At 37.4% G+C, this 19,576-nt stretch overlaps 1 protein-coding gene across 3 annotated transcripts; it reads right to left on the bottom strand.

Moving 5' to 3' along the window:
• Positions 1 to 1,349: 1,349 nt before the first annotated feature.
• ripk3 (receptor-interacting serine-threonine kinase 3) lies at positions 1,350 to 19,547 on the bottom strand. 3 transcript variants are annotated; one of them, XM_084403995.1, is made up of 14 exons: positions 19,390 to 19,547; positions 18,219 to 18,609; positions 16,970 to 17,294; positions 14,204 to 14,355; positions 9,849 to 9,898; positions 9,339 to 9,494; positions 8,168 to 8,250; positions 7,647 to 7,704; positions 7,272 to 7,309; positions 6,303 to 6,333; positions 6,171 to 6,220; positions 6,068 to 6,086; positions 2,894 to 2,944; positions 1,350 to 2,040 (listed from the first exon to the last, which is right to left on the bottom strand). In XM_084403995.1, the coding sequence occupies exons 2-14, from the start codon at positions 18,377 to 18,379 to the stop codon at positions 1,940 to 1,942; spliced, it is 1,275 nt and encodes a 424-aa protein (XP_084260121.1). In that variant the 5' UTR covers positions 18,380 to 18,609; positions 19,390 to 19,547; the 3' UTR covers positions 1,350 to 1,939. The 3 variants fall into 3 exon arrangements, 2 of the variants coding, with proteins under 2 accessions (XP_084260121.1, XP_084260120.1); XM_084403994.1 differs by having other exon boundaries at positions 7,272 to 7,312; XR_014626721.1 differs by lacking the exon at positions 6,068 to 6,086 and having other exon boundaries at positions 6,155 to 6,220; positions 7,272 to 7,312; positions 19,369 to 19,396.
• Positions 19,548 to 19,576: the final 29 nt, after the last annotated feature.

Here is a 19,576-nt window from a genome sequence, read left to right on the forward strand (position 1 = left end):
ATATAAAGTCAGAATTGCCTGATATAAAGTCAGAATTGCATGATATAAAGTCAGAATTGCCTGATATAAAGTCAGAATTGCCTGATATAAAGTCAGAATTGCATGATATAAAGTCAGAATTGCCTGATATAAAGTTAGAATCACCTGATATAAAGTCAGAATTGCGTGATATAAAGTCAGAATCGCCTGATATAAAGTCAGAATCGCCTGATATAAAGTCAGAATTGCGTGATATAAAGTCAGAATTGCCTGATATAAAGTTAGAATCACCTGATATAAAGTCAGAATCGCCTGATATAAAGTCAGAATTGCGTGATATAAAGTCAGAATTGCCTGATATAAAGTTAGAATCGCCTGATATAAAGTCAGAATCGCCTGATATAAAGTCAGAATCGCCTGATATAAAGTCAGAATTGCATGATATAAAGTCAGAATTGCGTGATATAAAGTCAGAATTGCGTGATATAAAGTCAGAATTGCATGATATAAAGTCAGAATTGCGTGATATAAAGTCAGAATTGCCTGATATAAAGTTAGAATCACCTGATATAAAGTCAGAATCGCCTGATATAAAGTCAGAATTGCGTGATATAAAGTCAGAATTGCATGATATAAAGTCAGAATTGCGTGATATAAAGTCAGAATTGCCTGATATAAAGTTAGAATCACCTGATATAAAGTCAGAATCGCCTGATATAAAGTCAGAATTGCGTGATATAAAGTCAGAATTGCCTGATATAAAGTTAGAATCGCCTGATATAAAGTCAGAATTGCCTGATATAAAGTTAGAATCGCCTGATATAAAGTCAGAATTGCGTGATATAAAGTCAGAATTGCCTGATATAAAGTTAGAATCGCCTGATATAAAGTCAGAATTGCCTGATATAAAGTCAGAATTGCCTGATATATAGTCAGAATTGCCTGATATAAAGTCAGAATCGCCTGATATAAAGTCAGAATCGCCTGATATAAAGTCAGAATCGCCTGATATAAAGTCAGAATTGCGTGATATAAAGTCAGAATTGCCTGATATAAAGTTAGAATCGCCTGATATAAAGTTAGAATCGCCTGATATAAAGTCAGAATTGCCTGATATAAAGTCAGAATCGCCTGATATAAAGTCAGAATCGCCTGATATAAAGTCAGAATTGCGTGATATAAAGTCAGAATTGCCTGATATAAAGTTAGAATCGCCTGATATAAAGTCAGAATCGCCTGATATAAAGTCAGAATTGCGTGATATAAAGTCACCAGGAGTTGACTAAAGCACACACTCCATCACTCCTGATCCTCCTCCTCATATGACTGATCATAAAGCACAGGGAATATCCAACACACGGAGACACAGCTTGGGAAAAATATACAATTTAATCAAAGGTAGAAAAGTATTTGTTAGCTCGTTACAGTTGATTGTTAAAACAGTGGCATGTCCCAAAGTCTTCATGAATCTGATTTGTCTTAAAAAAACATGGTTTGGAGTAATTATGACATAAAAAGTTGAAATTATGACAACAAAAAAGTAAATTATGACATACTAAGTCATACAAATATATATGGAAGCTTGTTTCCGCCACAGAATGAAAAATAAAAAAAGGTAATTGCGACTAACAAGAATTGTTATTATTATAATTGTGTGGAGAATTCTCAGAATTATAAAGTCAGAATTCGGACTTTTTTCTCAGAATTGCATGATTATATCTCGCAATTCTGATTTGATATCAGGTGATTGGGAGATTTAAAGTCAGAAAGTCAGAATTGCATGATATAAAGTCGCAATTATCTTTTAAAATGTTTTATTCTGTGGCGGAAAAACAAACTTCTTTCTTTCAATTTTGTTGGCCAAACTCGTGACTCGTTGAGCCAGACTGAAAACCCTGGAGTTTTCCTCACTCTTCTAAACCAACCTCGCCACTTCCAGTCTCATAATGTCTCTACGGCTTTATTTGGTCTGGTGTCTCTGCCGGGATCTCTGAATAACGTTCAGGCAGTTGTTGTTTCCGATCTGAACTCCGAGCACGTTGGACATGCTGATGTGGACGCCTAAAGGAGAAGCAGAGAGACGAACGAGTGAGTCAAGCTTTCAGTTCCTGATTGGAGAAGAGCACCAGAAGGACTGATGATTACTGATGTCTGATCTTCAACAGTTATTGCTCAAGGAGTTTTATTATCATGCAATCTGCACCATTTATGCATTATATTCACTTACAAGTAGAGTTGTCAATCAATGTCATGTACTTGAATTTATCACATGACAAGCCTGTTGGATTTATGTTTTTCAATAACGGATCACACTAAATGACCGTCACATTGACAGCCCTTCTTAAAACTTAACGTTAATCTTTAAAAATGTGTAAAGTGATTTTAATCCGATTGCTGGACAAGTGTAAATGCCTAAAGTCCCCTGTGGAGAAAATCCAGTTTTAATCTCAGTGTCTATGTGGTGTTTTTAATACGCTTTAAGACAAAGCATGTGTAAGTTCATAAGTCGACACCATTGCTGAGTATTTCCTCCTTAAAACTGCAGTGAACCAAAGACAGTCTCAAAAACACGCTTTGAAATCGCTGGTGTTTCTGACGTCACAAACTACCTTGTAACCAATCAGATCAACGTGTGATCATCAACCAGTGGATCTCTGAGCTGAGTGAGTGAGTGGAGGCGGGGCTCATTTGCATATTCATAGAACCACGCATACTAAATGAGGCAAGGGTGTCGAGTTACATTCAAGATATTTTAAGGCATGAAGAATAAAAATAAAAAAAGTCATTATATTATACATCAAAGATGAGTTTTAAGGGATACAGTGATCGACTACAGAGGGACTTTAAAAGATAACGTGTGTGAGTGTGTTATATGACATGCTTTACAGTATAAAATCAGACTAAATGATCTTACCAGTGCTGTTGCCGCTCTCTCTCCGACTGCGCTCTTTGATCATGAAATTACCTGATAACGAATATAAGAATAGTCACACTTGAGCTCCTCGCGGTCAGACACGAGCGCATTGGAAACGAATGAGACGAGTTTCCTCTAGTGGAAGCGTCTGGAACTGCAGCCGAACTACATCTCACTGACTAGAGCCCTGCATTTCAGCCCGAGCCCGACGGGCCCCGACTTTTTTACGCCCCTAGGGCCGGGCTTCGGGCCAATTTTCACGTCATAGGTCACATGCGGGCCGGGCCTCGGGCCTTTTTTGGGTTATCCTTCTTTTTATATTTTTAGACATTCATTAAAAAAATATGAGAAGTTGACGTCGACGATAGAAGAACAAACATAGAAAGACATTTAATAACCTCATAACTTTCATAATCTTATAATTACACTGACATATGATTGACATGACAGTCTCACGCACGCAAGCACGCGCACACACAGAAGGTTTCCCGTCAGCGCAACCAACGATTCACCTCACGTGCAAATAATGGAGAATATTAAGAGAAAAGAAGTGATAGAAGAGAGGAGGACTGGGTTAAAATCTTCCACTGTGGATGCTTCTTTTTCTCCACGATGCTCTGTAAGAGACTTTAACTTTTCGTTTGATTGGACTTTATTTTCGTTTAACTGTTGGAAACTACTGGAAAAAAGAATGGCCATGTTCTGTGGTGCATTTTTGAGGTAAGATAACCTGCAAGTTTGTTTTTGATTTATTTAATTTAATTTGCTCTATTGCTCATTTCGTTTGCGAGCGCTTTTGCGCGCAGCCTGAGCCTGCCTCAGTATTTCAAAAAAAAAAAATTACTCACTGTGGTTTAATAAATAAACATTAAACTAACTGTCTGTGTGTGTGATATGCTTGAAGTGTTTTATATCTATGGATTTTATTGTAGCCAATTAAAGTATTAGCGTTGATTTGAGAGGCTAAATTGATCAAACATGTTTTACTCGCTGTCGGCTCGGCTGCTTGGTCGTTTTTTTTTTTTTTTTTTTTTTTAATGCTCCAAACATTCTACGTCTAAATTAACTTAATAAAGAAATGAAAATAAAAGAAACATAACTAACAAAACGGACATATTTTAATGGCTGCAAATAGGGCAGGCTGCCGCTGTGAAAAAAAAAAAAAGAAAAAAAACGGGCTCGGGTCGGACTCGGGCTGATAATTCTGATGAGCTGTCGGACACGGGTCGGGCTAGGGCCTGAGCGTCTCGGGCCAGGGCCGGGCTCGGGCCTAGATTTGAGGCCCGTGCAGGGCTCTATCACTGACAGCTTGTTTTATGAGATATCAAGATCATATTTGAAACACAACTTGTTTAGATTTATGGCTTTGATTTACTTGCAGTTTAAAGGGCATCTTGCAGGTTTTTTTCTTTTTTCTAAATTAATATAACCTCGTGTGAAAATGCCTTATGAAAAGTAAATGCAGGATTAAAAATTGTTTTGCAAGACGTAAGGGCACAAATTTAATAGAAAACGTGACAGTTTCCTTGAGCGTGTTGAAAACCGCTTGTTTTTCACCATCGCATCATGTGACGTCACCAGAGGGAGTCGTTCGCCGGCTCTGCGTTCGCTCCGGGTGGAGCAGGTTGGTGTTCAGTTGGAGCGGTCATGATTCAGTGTGTTTTCGGTGCTTATTGGTAAATGATTGTGAATTATGGCCTGTCAGGACATCGAGTCCACAGGTTTCAGGTGGTTCGGCCGCCGGCGGGAAACATGACGCTCGCGGATCCGTCAGAGATCACTTATTATTGTACATCTGTTTTACAAAATGTGCCTGTCTTAATTTAATTCATTAACATATCCTACATAAACCTGTAATGTAATGCATTTATGTGTTTGTATTAGTCTGCAGCCGACACTTATTATTATTATTATAATAAATATAATATATTTTCAATCAGTACAAACCCACTTTAATGTTTCTGTTGGCTGTTTCTACATATAAAGCTTTTATACAGTAAGACAGTTGTGATTGTGATCATTTTTTTTATTCATCGTCACCAAATGGGTCAATTCAAAGCCTTTAGTCCCTCTTCCTCTGGAAACGGTCTCCTAATGGCTGACACACACAACACATGCAGGTAATTGTCTAAGTACTAGCTTTGCTATTGCCTGATACATGATGATAATAATCTGTACAGTATTGTGATCTGAGCATAGTGTTGTACATATCGTCGGCTAACGTGAATACATCTATAAGCTAACACTGTTCTCTCGCCCTGTTCTCCTCACACCACAACTCACCGTTGTTCTGTCTAACCCTGGCCTGTCCTGCTCACTTGGCTTCATATCAGGCTCATAATTATATGATATCATCATATATATCAATTATATCAATTATAGCCCATACGAGTAAACATTTAGGCTACAATTCCCCCAGCTTTCCGAGCTGTCATTGCGATCCGTTGCTTTCCTATTGTTCACTTTGACCGCTCTCCCTCCCGTTACGTCACTTCCGGTTCGGCGGTTTTCAAATGCGGAAGTAAAATTTTCTCACAAAAACGACTCCAGAAGCCTAAATAGCGTTTTATAAGTATATGTTTATATTTAATTTTTCTATACATTGGCTTGACTCTAACCTGCAACATGCCCTTTAAGAGTGAAACGTGATTTTAAAAATATATATTTCATATAAAAATGACATTTTTCATAACAATAAACACAATTCTGTAACTTTTTTTAAGTTCACTTTTCAAACTTTTTGTTCACTTCAGCAATAATCTGCCGAGTGTCGTCTTTAAAAAGAGATCAAACTTCAGTCTGTCGCTCTAAAGCGTTCGAGATTTACCCACAGTTTGAGTTGTAAATGTACTTTTCAGGTCTATATGCTCAAAAAGTGAACAAATGGATTATAAATACAGCGTAAATATAATTTATTACCATAAAATCCCCTAAAAATACAAAATATTAAATAAACATTATCAATCTAAAATATATTACATTCATTTCATTGACAAAAAAAATGATAATTCTGTCATTTTTGACCGTTAAACTGGTAAATCTGCAGTTTTTATGTTTTACGGTGACGTCCGGAGACATGCACCACGTTTACTGATTTCTGCATGAGTTTCAATTGCCGTTCAATTACACTTTCTGAAGAAACACTGAACATGAGTAAACTTTCAGAGCACTGACCTGGAGTCGACGTTTGGCGCTGTAAGAAACAAACACATAAACCTGTGAGCCGGTCAGTCGTATGAAGTGTTAGTTAGTTAGTTTGACTGGGCTGGTCTCAGACCTGTGTGGTTCTGGGAGGCATCAGAGGCGCAGCGGGACGAGGAGACGAGTCTGCAACAACACAAACAAACATTCAGCACCAAACAAATCATGGGAATCAACACTATGCGTTTTTGATTTCTGTTCAGGTCACCTCTGTTCACTGTGTCACTGGCTCCTGTTTCCTACGAGACACAGATACAGCTGTGGTTACGGTGAGCTCATTTACACCATTACTCTCATTTAGCTCTTCATTTCACACTGAAACTGTCTGAAGAATTTAACTAGAGACGCACCGAACTGAAAAAGCTCATGTACTCTCATCGTTTAGCAGACCAAGAATGGCAGTGTTGACAGAGAATTTAATATTAATAATAATAAAAAAAAAGAATATATGTATATATATATATATGTGTATGTATGTATGTATGTATATGTATAGATATATAATATATATATATTTTAATTAATATTAAATTCTCTGTCGACACCATGCCATTGATAAAATAAAATTAATAACTTAAATATTAATAACAATTTAATAAAATAATGTATTATTCATTTAATAAATCATGTAAAATTAGATAAGAAATATACACAAAATATAATATTAGATCAGTGAAATTATTTTACAATTATTAATAATGCTTTTACTTTGTTAAAATGGTTAAAAAAATAAATAATTATAATATAACATAATAGGCCTATAACATAATATTTTGTTCTATATAATATAATATAATATAATATAACAATATAATAAAAATAATATGATATGATATAATGTAATATAACATAATAAAATATATTATAACAAATTATAATATAACATAACATAATAAAACATAATATAACATAACATAATATTTTGTTCTGTATATGACGTAATATATTATAACATACTATTTTGTACTGTATAATATAACATAATATAATAAAACATAATATATCATAATATAACAATATTATATTATATCATTTAACATAAAATAATATAAAATAATATCCTATCATATAACATAACATCACATATAACATAATATAATATAATATAATATAATATAATATAATATAATATAATATAATATAATATAATATAATATAATATAATATAATATAATACCTGTTTGGGAAGTGATCCGGTGACATCCTGAGGACGTTCTTCTGAAAGACACAAAGAAGAAGAAGAAGAAGAAGAAGAAGAAGAAGAAGAAGAAGAAGAAGAAGAAGAAGAAGAAGAAGAAGAAGAAGAAGAAGAAGAAGAAGAAGAAGAAGAAGAAGAAGAAGAAGAAGAAGAAGAAGAAGAAGAAGAAGAAGAAGAAGAAGAAGAAGAAGAAGAAGAAGAAGAAGAAGAAGAAGAAGAAGAAGAAGAAGAAGAGCATACTGATGAACTGCTGATATAAAAACTGTTGCTGAACACACAGATGTGAACGTGCTGAACACACAGATGTGAACGTGCTGAACACACAGATGTGAACGTGTGAATGTGTGAGCGCACCGCTCTGTGGGTTACGGGAGATCTGGACTGATCTCAGACTGGAACAGACGTCTCCATCCTGATCAAGAGAAGAGCAGAGAAGATCTGGTCAACTCGACCGGTTCAGATAAACACACACACACACACACACACACACAGGCATTTGAATATGAGTATCTGCAATTAAGGCTTTTTAAGACCTGCACAAATAAAGTGATCACCACATGAGCCGGACAGAGATCTAGTGCAGCCCCAACATGAGCCATTACACAACACAGCTCAAATTACATATTCATGTTTGGACAGTTTGATAAAATACTAAACCTCAAATTTCAGCCTTGAACCATGTTTTAAGAAAAGAGATGATTCAAACTTATAAATGATTATATTTAGATGAATTTAAAATATGATTGCTGTTTTTCCATGCCCAAATATAAGACGTCTTGAAATGATCAAGACGTTTTGTGGCTTTAGGTTTGATCCGACTGAATTAAGGAAAAGCCAAGCGATCTGCAGCCCATTGAAACTGAAGTGTGTTTGACCAGGTGTTTGAGGACGTCTCTGACGGCATCACTGATCCCACGCTGGTGCTTCTCCAAGATCCTCTCCGTCACCTTCACACAGTCTGGACACACACCAGCACATTACACATTACACACACCACTCAACAAAACACACACCAGCACACATTACCACATACCACTGAATAAACCATGGCAATCAAGAAAATAATCCAAGAATAATAAATATGCGATTTTTATAAATTATTCAAAATAAACAGAATTTTATTTAAATAACATTAAATAAAACGTCTAATTAAATTAATAAATTTGATTTTTTTTAAATTAAAACTGATTAAATAAATGAAATTTGATTTAAATAAATACATTTGATACAAAAAATAAAAAAATTAAAAATAAGAAACAAATAAACAAATACATCTGATTAAAATGATTTTTTTTTATAAAAATTAAATTAAGATATTACAAAATTAAAATATATTTTTTAAATAAATAAAAATAAGAAAAGCAGTGTAGAAATGTAAAAATAAAAAACATACTGCTAAACTAAATAACTAAATAAATTAATTTAAATAAAACAATATTTATTACAATAAATAAATGAAATTTGATTTAAATAATAAATGGATGATCGTATTTGGCATCTAAAAGATTGAAAAATAAATAAAAACATTTGATTAAAGTAAACAAATTAAAAAATATTATAAGAAATAAATAAATGTTTATTTAAATGAATGAAATTTGCTTTAAATAAATAATAAATAAATACAAAGATGATCATATTTGGCATCTTAAAGATAGAAAAATAAATAAAAAGATTAAATAAATATATATGTTTATTAAAATAAATAATAAATTAATGCACTTGATTAAAAAAAAAACGGATTAATACAATTAAATTTATATAAAAAAGAAGAGAAGTGTAAAAAAAACACTACTAAACTAAATAGGTATATAAATAAAATAAAAGAAATGAAATTTGATTTAAATAAATAATAAATCAATACAAAGATGATCATATTTGGCATCTAAAAGATTGAAAAATAAAAAAATTGGATTGAAATAAACAAATAAAAAGATTATAACAAATAAATAATGAATTAATGCACGGATTAATGTCATTTAAAAAAAATAAAACATTAAAATAAGCAGTATATAAATAAATAAATGTGATGCTGCTGGCGTTCCTGACCGAGGAAGGACGGCCTGTGCTGGGCGTCCTGGTCCCAGCAGCTCCTCATGAGCTCCACCAGTCCCTCCAGTCCTTCAGTCTCGCTGAGGTCGATCAGAGTCAGGTCCGGCCGGTCGCCCAGAGGGATCCGAAACCGCACCAGACTGGACACAGCGCCTGGAACACACACACACACACACACACACACACACGTCGGCGGGGGACATCACATTCATTCATATGGACGACGCTTTTATCCAAAGCGACTAACAACTCTTTCACTCAGATTTTCTGTTCACAGAAAGACTACTCCCTATATGTACAGTTCTTTTCTTCTTTTGTTGTTGTTTTGTTAAAAAGAAACATTTCTGATGAGATGTACGGCAAACACGACTGTATTGTGTATGTATGGGAATATATTTGTATGTTGTGTATGTTTTTGATATAAAGATATCTGATGTACATCTGATTGAAGTGTAATGTTTATCTGAGAAAAAGTACGTAAAAAAAATTGAAAATGGAGATGCTTACCGCTGTACGGCTCCTTCCCAGTGATGATTGACCACAGCAGGACACCGTAGCTGGAGAGCAAACATTCACAAAACACACATTAGCACATTATATTCAGTCATGAAACTACAGCCTGTTCAGGAAACACTCTCTGCCTGTCAATCACTTTATCTGACGTCTGATTGGCTGGCGTGTGTTTGGTGGGCGGGGTTTCGAGGAGGCTGACGTAAACGAAGCTCTAATCTCTAGTCCTTTTTTTATTTATTATTAAAGCAGAACATAAGATAAAAACAAAGTTAGACGATACCATCAATACAAAACACATTAAACCGAAAGTAGGACGTACAGTGAGGAAAATAAGTATTTGAACACCCTGCTATTTTGCAAGTTCTCCCACTTAGAAACCATGGAGGGGTCTGAAATTGTCATCGTAGGTGCATGTCCACTGTGAGAGACATAATCTAAAAAAAAAAAATCCAGAAATCACAATGTATGATTTTTTTTACTATTTATTTGTATGATACAGCTGCAAATAAGTATTTGAACACCTGAGAAAATCAATGTTAATATTTGGTACAGTAGCCTTTGTTTGCAATTACAGAGGTCAAACGTTTCCTGTAGTTTTTCACCAGGTTTGCACACACTGCAGGAGGGATTTTGGCCCACTCCTCCACACAGATCTTCTCTAGATCAGTCAGGTTTCTGGGCTGTCGCTGAGAAACACGGAGTTTGAGCTCCCTCCAAAGATTCTCTATTGGTTTAGGTCTGGAGACTGGCTAGGCCACGCCAGAACCTTGATCTGCTTCTTACAGAGCCACTCCTTGGTTATCCTGGCTGTGTGCTTCGGGTCATTGTCATGTTGGAAGACCCAGCCTCGACCCATCTTCAATGCTCTAACTGAGGGAAGGAGGTTGTTCCCCAAAATCTCGCAATACATGGCCCCGGTCATCCTCTCCTTAATACAGTGCAGTCGCCCTGTCCCATGTGCAGAAACCCCCCCCCAAAGCATGATGCTACCACCCCCATGCTTCACAGTAGGGATGGTGTTCTTGGGATGGTACTCATCATTCTTCTTCCTCCAAACACGTTTAGTGGAATTATGACCAAAAAGTTCTATTTTGGTCTCATCTGACCACATGACTTTCTCCCATGACTCCTCTGGATCATCCAAATGGTCATTGGCAAACTTAAGATGGGCCTTGACATGTGCTGGTTTAAGCAGGGGAACCTTCCGTGCCATGCATGATTACAAACCATGACGTCTTAGTGTATTACCAACAGTAACCTTGGAAACGGTGGTCCCAGCTCTTTTCAGGTCATTGACCAGCTCCTCCCGTGTAGTTCTGGGCTGATTTCTCACCTTTCTTAGGATCATTGAGACCCCACGAGGTGAGATCTTGCATGGAGCCCCAGTCCGAAGGAGATTGACAGTCATGTTTAGCTTCTTCCATTTTCTAATGATTGCTCCAACAGTGGACCTTTTTTCACCAAGCTGCTTGGCAATTTCCCCGTAGCCCTTTCCAGCCTTGTGGAGGTGTACAATTTTGTCTCTACATTTACATTTTACATTTATTCATTTAGCTGACGCTTTTATCCAAAGCGACTTACAATTGCTATATATGTCAGAGGTCGCACGCCTCTGGAGCAACTAGGGGTTAAGTGTCTTGCTCAGGGACACATTGGTGTCTCACAGTGGATTCGAACCCGGGTCTCTCACACCAAAGGCATGTGTCTTATCCATTGCGCCACACCACCCCCATGGTGTCTTTGGTCTCTAGTGTCTTTGGACAGCTCTTTGGTCTTGGCCATGTTAGTAGTTGGATTCTTACTGATTGTATGGGGTGGACAGGTGTCTTTATGCAGCTAACGACCTCAAACAGGTGCATCTAATTTAGGATAATAAACGGAGTGGAGGTGGACATTTTAAAGGCAGACTAACAGGTCTTTGAGGGTCAGAATTCTAGCTGATAGACAGGTGTTCAAATACTTATTTGCAGCTGTATCATACAAATAAATAGTTAAAAAATCATATATTGTGATTTCTGGATTTTTTTTTTAGATTATGTCTCTCACAGTGGACATGCACCTATGATGACAATTTCAGACCCCTCCATGATTTCCAAGTGGGAGAACTTGCAAAATAGCAGGGTGTTCAAATACTTATTTTCCTAACTGTACGTGTAATAATGTGAAGTGTGTGTAAAATTGTGTTGAGTATGTGTATATCTCTATTATAAGTTTCCTAATATATATGTAGAACAATGCTCATTATATATATACTGTATATAACATTAGTTAACTACATTAGTTAGCATGAACTAATAATGAACTGCACTTATAAGCATTTATTAATCTTTGCTAATGTTCATTTTTAATTGAAATCTTCTTAACATTAGTTACTGCATTGTGAACTAACATTGTGAATGTTCAAAAGAACAGCATTTATTTAAAACAGAATATTTTCTAACATTATAAATGTCTTTACTGTAACTTTTGATCAGTTTAACTCATCCTTGATGAATAAAAGTATTGATTTATTTTATTTATTTCGCCCCAAAATAAAATTAAAATTCTTACTGACCCCAAACTTTTGAACGGTAGTGTTTAATGTTACAAAAGCTTTACATTTCAGAGAAATGCTGTTCTTTTGAACTTTCTATTCATCAAAGAATTTTGTGTAAAAAAATGTGTACACAACTGTTTTCAACATTGATAATAATAATAAATGTTTCTTGAGCATCAAATCATCATATTAGAATGATTTGTGAAGGATCATGTGACACTGAAGACTGGAGTAATGATGCTGAACATTCAGCTTTGATCACAGGAGTAAATTACAGTTTAAAATATATTAAAATAGAAAACAGTCATTTTAAATTGTAATAATATTTCACAATATTAATGTTTTTTTTAATTGTTTTTTATCAAATAAATGCAGCCTTGGTGAGCAGAAGATACTTCCTTTAAAAACTTACTGACCCCAAACTTTTGAACGGTAGTTTATATATATACAGTACCAGTCAAAAGTTTGGAAACATTACTATTTTTAATGTTTTTGAAAGAAGTCTCTTATGCTCATCAAGCCTGCAGTTAAAAAAACAACAACAACAAAAAAAAAAGTAATATTATGAAATATTATTACAATTTAAAATAATGGTTCTCTTTTTTTAATATATTTTAAAATGTAATTTATTTTTGTGATGCAAAGCTGAATTTTCATCAGCAAGTACTCCAGTCTTTGGTGTCTTATGATCCTTCAGAAATCATTCTAGTATGATGATTTATGATCAATGTTGGAAACAGTTGTGCTGCTTAATATTTTTTTTATAACCTGAGATACTTTTTTCAGGATTATTTGATGAATAAAAAGTTAAAAAGAACTGTATTTATTTAGAATAGAAATCTTTTGTAACAATATATACTACCGTTCAAAAGTTTGGGAACAATAATTTTTTTTTTTTAAAGAAATGAGTACTTTAATTCAACAAGGATGCGTTCAATTGATAAAAGGTGATGGTAACGATTTATATTGTTAGAAATGTTTTTATTTTGAATAAATGCTGTTTTTATGAATAAATGCTGTTAACGTTTTACTCATCAATGAATCCTGAAAAAAGTATTCCAAAAAAATATATTAAACAGCACAACTGTTTCCATCATTGATAATAACTGAGTATCAAATCATCATATTAGAATGATTTCTGAAGGATCATAAGACACCAAAGACTGGAGTACTTGCTGATGAAAATTCAGCTTTGCATCACAAAAATAAATTACATTTTAAAGTATATTAAAAAAGAGAACCATTATTTTAAATTGTAATAATATTTCATAATATTACTGTGTTTTTTGTTTTTTGTTTTTTTTAACTGCAGGCTTGATGAGCATAAGAGACTTCTTTCAAAAACATTAAAAATAGTAGTGTTTCCAAACTTTTGACTGGTACTATATATATATATATATATATATATATATATATATATATACATACATATATACAAATAAAGGGCGAGGTGTTGTGGGGCACAAACACTTGTTTGTAAAACACTTCTTAAATCAAGATGCATTTACTAGACGAGTAAAATGACATAAGATATTATGTCCTGTTTTTCGGGGGAATTAATCAAAATTAAGTGTGTTGATGTTAAAAAAAAAGGCAAAATTATCTGTTAATTGGGTAAGAAAAATAATCTTAATCAGATAATTTTGCATGTTTTAAGCAAAAACTCTATTTTGATTAATTTCCCCAGAAAACAAGACTTAATATCTTATGTCATTTTAGTACTTTAGTAAATGCATCTTGATTTATGAAGTGTTTGACATGTGGACTGGAAACAAGTCAACAATACAGGGTTTTTTGCAGTGTGGTGCAGCACCTGTAGACATCGGAGGCTTTGCTGGGCTTGTAGTTGACGGACTGCAGCGCTTCAGGAGGCATGTAGCTCAGCGTCCCTCCCTCGTCCTGGTCTCGCTCACCCGAACACCTCGACACGCTGAGAGCCATTCGGGACAAGCCGAAGTCTGTGATCTGCAGACCACACACAGAGTTTCACACGGCGTTACACACACACAGCGTTACACAGGGCGTTACACACACACACGGCGTTACACACACACACAGCGTTACACACGGCGTTACACACTGCGTTACACACGGCGTTGCACAGGGCGTTACACACACAGCGTTACACAGGGCGTTACACAGGGCGTTACACACGGCGTTGCACAGGGCGTTACACACACAGCGTTACACACAGCGTTACACACGGCGTTACACACAGCGTTACACACGGCGTTACACACACAGCGTTACACAGGGCGTTACACAGGGCGTTACACAGGGCGTTACACAAGGCGTTTCACAGGGCGTTACATAGGGCGTTACACACACAGCGTTACACAGGGCGTTACACAGGGCGTTGCACACGGCGTTGCATAGGGCGTTACACACACAGCGTTACACACGGCGTTACACACGGCGTTACACAGGGCGTTACACACACACAGCGTTACACAGGGCGTTACACAGGGCGTTACACACACACAGCGTTACACAGGGCGTTACACAGGGCGTTACACAAGGCGTTGCACAGGGCGTTACATAGGGCGTTACACACACAGCGTTACACAGGGCGTTACACAGGGCGTTACACACGGCGTTACACAGGGCGTTACACACGGCGTTGCACATGGCGTTACATAGGGCGTTACACACGGCGTTACACAGGGCGTTACACACACACAGCGTTACACAGGGCGTTACACAGGGCGTTACACACGGCGTTACACAGGGCGTTACACACACACAGCGTTACACAGGGCGTTACACAGGGCGTTACACAAGGCGTTGCACAGGGCGTTACATAGGGCGTTACACACACAGCGTTACACAGGGCGTTACACAGGGCGTTACACACGGCGTTACACAGGGCGTTACACACGGCGTTGCACATGGCGTTACATAGGGCGTTACACACACACAGCGTTACACAGGGCGTTACACAGGGCGTTACACAAGGCGTTGCACAGGGCGTTACATAGGGCGTTACACACACAGCGTTACACAGGGCGTTACACAGGGCGTTACACACACAGCGTTACACAGGGCGTTACACAGGGCGTTGCACACGGCGTTGCATAGGGCGTTACACACACAGCGTTACACACGGCGTTACACACGGCGTTACACACAGCGTTACACACGGCGTTACACACACAGCGTTACACAGGGCGTTACACAGGGCGTTACACAGGGCGTTACACAAGGCGTTTCACAGGGCGTTACATAGGGCGTTACACACACAGCGTTACACAGGGCGTTACACAGGGCGTTGCACACGGCGTTGCATAGGGCGTTACACACACAGCGTTACACACGGCGTTACACACGGCGTTACACAGGGCGTTACACACACACAGCGTTACACAGGGCGTTACACAGGGCGTTACACAAGGCGTTGCACAGGGCGTTACATAGGGCGTTACACACACAGCGTTACACAGGGCGTTACACAGGGCGTTACACACACAGCGTTACACAGGGCGTTACACAGGGCGTTGCACACGGCGTTGCATAGGGCGTTACACACACAGCGTTACACACGGCGTTACACACGGCGTTACACAGGGCGTTGCACACACACAGCGTTACACAGGGCGTTACACAGGGCGTTACACAAGGCGTTGCACAGGGCGTTACATAGGGCGTTACACACACAGCGTTACACAGGGCGTTACACAGGGCGTTACACACGGCGTTACACAGGGCGTTGCACATGGCGTTACATAGGGCGTTACACACGGCGTTACACAGGGCGTTACACACACACAGCGTTACACAGGGCGTTACACAGGGCGTTACACACGGCGTTACACAGGGCGTTACACACACACAGCGTTACACAGGGCGTTACACAGGGCGTTACACAAGGCGTTGCACAGGGCGTTACATAGGGCGTTACACACACAGCGTTACACAGGGCGTTACACAGGGCGTTACACACGGCGTTACACAGGGCGTTACACACGGCGTTGCACATGGCGTTACATAGGGCGTTACACACGGCGTTACACAGGGCGTTACACACACACAGCGTTACACAGGGCGTTACACAGGGCGTTACACACGGCGTTACACAGGGCGTTACACACACAGCATTTCAATTTTTTTAAATCATAATTTCAAAGTCATAATTCCGACTTTTTATGTCATAATTGACTTTATAAGCCAAAAAATTCAAAAATGATATAACGGTATTGATGTCGAACAAACTTTTAAGTCAAAAAATGTGTTCGACATCAATACCGATATGTAATTTTATTATTCTTTTTAGGATTGTGTCGCTCAACATGTTTGGCGTCGAGGCTGTCTGTGTGTAAAATCTGTTGAGTCATAAGCTTGACTTTATCTCATAATTAAGAGTTAGTATGTCATAATTTATTTTTTTTCTCAATTTGTCTTTTTATCTCATAATTTCGAAGTCATAATTCCGACTTTTTATGTCATATATATATTTTTTTTATATCGGTATTGATGTCGAACAAACTTTTAAGTCAAAAAAACTGTTCGACATCAATACCGATATATTTTTTTTTTTACGGCTGTGTGGCTGCACGTGTGTGTACTGCATGTGTGGACTGGCCTTGGCGACGAGGCTGTCGTTGAGGAGCACGTTGCTGGGCTTCAGGTCGAGGTGCAGCAGTGGAGGACTCAGCTGATGGAGGAAGTTCATGCCCAGGCCGATCTGATGAGCCATGCGGAAGCCCAGGGGCCACGGGGGGGGCCCGGCCAGCGTCTGCAGGAGCCCGGACACCGAGCCCTTGGCCATGAACTCCATCACCAGCCCACACTGCAGCGGGAGCCGGGACTCCCCCAGACGGCCCTTGTACAGGCCGAGGATTTGCATGACGTACGGGCTCCCTCCCTGGAACATCAGGGCTGCCTCTCTCTGGATAGAGGACGTGGACCTGCTCAACGAGACCAGGAAAATAAACGAGAAGGAATTTCAAGAATGACTCATCTCATAGTTTTGACTTTTTTTCTCATATTTTTGACTGTTTTAGTCAAAAAATTGGATTGACATCAATAACGATATATAATTTTTTTTTTTTTTTTTTTGTGGCTCAACAGGTTTATAGTGCATCATTAGATGTGTGTGTAGGCGGGCCTGGACTGGGCATCGAGGCTGTCGTTTAGCAACACGTTGCTGGGCTTCAGTCAGAAGCTCGATTTTTTATCTCATAGTATATCATATTTAGTTTTTGTCTCAATTTGTCTGCGTATCTCGAAGGGGACGTGGTCACGTGGACCTGATCAACGGGCCGGGAGAAATGAGAATACACAATTCATCTTTACAATAATAAACATGTTTATAGTGCATTTTCATAGAGTGCTGAAATAAATCTGCTTGATAACAGTTGTTCATTAATAAGCTTGACATTTTATCTCATAATTATGACTTAGTATGTCATAATTTCATCTTCATCTTTATTTGTCTTTTTATCTCATGATTATGACTGACTTTGTCATAATTTCAACTTTTCAATATCACAATTTCAAAAAATTTATATCATTAGCCTATTGACTTTAAGTCAAAAAAATTGTTCTGCATAAATACTGATATATTATTATAGATTTCTCCAAACATACAGAATAATCAGAAAACTAAATGAGTTGACATTCTGGAACACAAAACACACAATTAATCACAATTAAACACACAATTAATTAATGTAATTACAGTAATGCAAATGGTAACCAGGATCAAGTTTCTGCCAAAGAACTGTGGTGATTTGACCAGCAGCGGATGTTGCTCCATACGGGGCAAGTTGTCACAAGGGAAACGTCACTAGAAAAGCACTGAAGAACAGATGTAGGATGATCTACTTTACCCGTCTTTATAAAGCAGCAGCTTTATCGCCACATCCATGACCCATCCCGTGTGTTTGGCCCGGTAGATCTCACCGAATCCCCCGCAACCGATCTTCATAAAACCCTGCAGACTGTCATCACTAACCACTTCCGGTCTGCGGCAGAACTGACCGGCGTCCATCGATAATCGATACAGTTAAACAGTCTTAAAGCTTAAACATGTCATGATATGTTTGAGACCATCGCTGTTTTCTCAAAGTTCCCTGTTAAATGGCGACGCTTCCAATCCACAGCGTGAAGTTCGTTTGTTTCACTTCCCCAAACACAAACACAAACACACACACACACACGCACGCACGCACTGACGTCACCTCACCTGTGCTCAGACCTACGGAAGCACGTGACTACCACCTGAGAGGAAAAACAATAACAAATCATTGGTCTATCGAAATTATGATATAAAAATTAGAAATTTTAAGGTAAGTCATTATTGTGATTGAAATTAAGACCTAAAATTACAAATTTATGAGATGAACAGTCGAAATTGTTACATACCAGGCCTACTATACTTAATTATAACTCATGATTTCATAATTTCGACTTTTTATGTCATACTTGCGCGATTTTTTTCTTATAAATGGTTTCCATACATATACATTTCTTTATTTAACATGTACAGGCTAGTATATTTGTGTACATTTTACATCGATTTCCAATCACCACCGTTTCCGCATTCACTTCGAATATTTCTTTATTAAATTAAAAATAGGAAAAGTTACAGTACGTAGATGCGTAATTTATTTATTTTACACGTGACTTTTCTTTTTTTCTATTGTTTGTTTTGATATTTCTTCAATAAAAAAACAAACGTGACTTTTCTTTTGAAATAACGGGGGTATTTCTGCCTTGTGTTTTAATGTTGTGGTCGTCCTAAAATCTGGTGTATTTACTCGTTCCTCAATAAACGTATTTATTATTAAAATGATCTAATAAAAAAAGATCCCATTTTTGATATAGTCAAAAGGGAAATGTAAAAATTTTTTTTTAAAAAACTACACAATAGAATTATTAAAGCCCATATATTGAGCTTAAACACAACTTTAGTCAGGTTTGGTTGATGATGGACGTGTTATGTTTAAACCATATAGACAGTATATAAACGGTTAATACCTGTTACTGCTGTTGACTTACCGGAAGTGGTTTTACGTCAGTGGAAATTCCCACAAGATGTGTCTGTGTCTGTGTCTGAAAGAAGGCATAATAAAGTCTGCGAGGAGATATAGTTCATGTGTTTTTCACTCGTTTTCATATATGGCGTCATATGAGGTGTTTTGACATCGTGTCAGTTCAACAGTCGTGTGTTTGATGTCAGTAGATG

The sequence above is a fragment of the Rutilus rutilus genome (genome assembly GCF_951802725.1).
Source record: "Rutilus rutilus genome assembly, chromosome: 3".
NCBI classification, from domain to species: Eukaryota; Metazoa; Chordata; class Actinopteri; order Cypriniformes; family Leuciscidae; genus Rutilus; species Rutilus rutilus.

Coding starts and splice junctions, on each gene's coding strand:
- ripk3 (XM_084403994.1), bottom strand. CDS start 18,379: ATGGACGCCGGTCAGTTCTGCCGCAGACCGGAAGTGGTTAGTGATGAC. Junction 14,356..16,969: donor ACGACAGCCTCGTCGCCAAG/GCCAGTCCACAC, acceptor TGTGGTCTGCAG/ATCACAGACTTCGGCTTGTC. Junction 8,251..9,338: donor GCACAGGCCGTCCTTCCTCG/GTCAGGAACGCC, acceptor GTGTGTGTCCAG/ACTGTGTGAAGGTGACGGAG.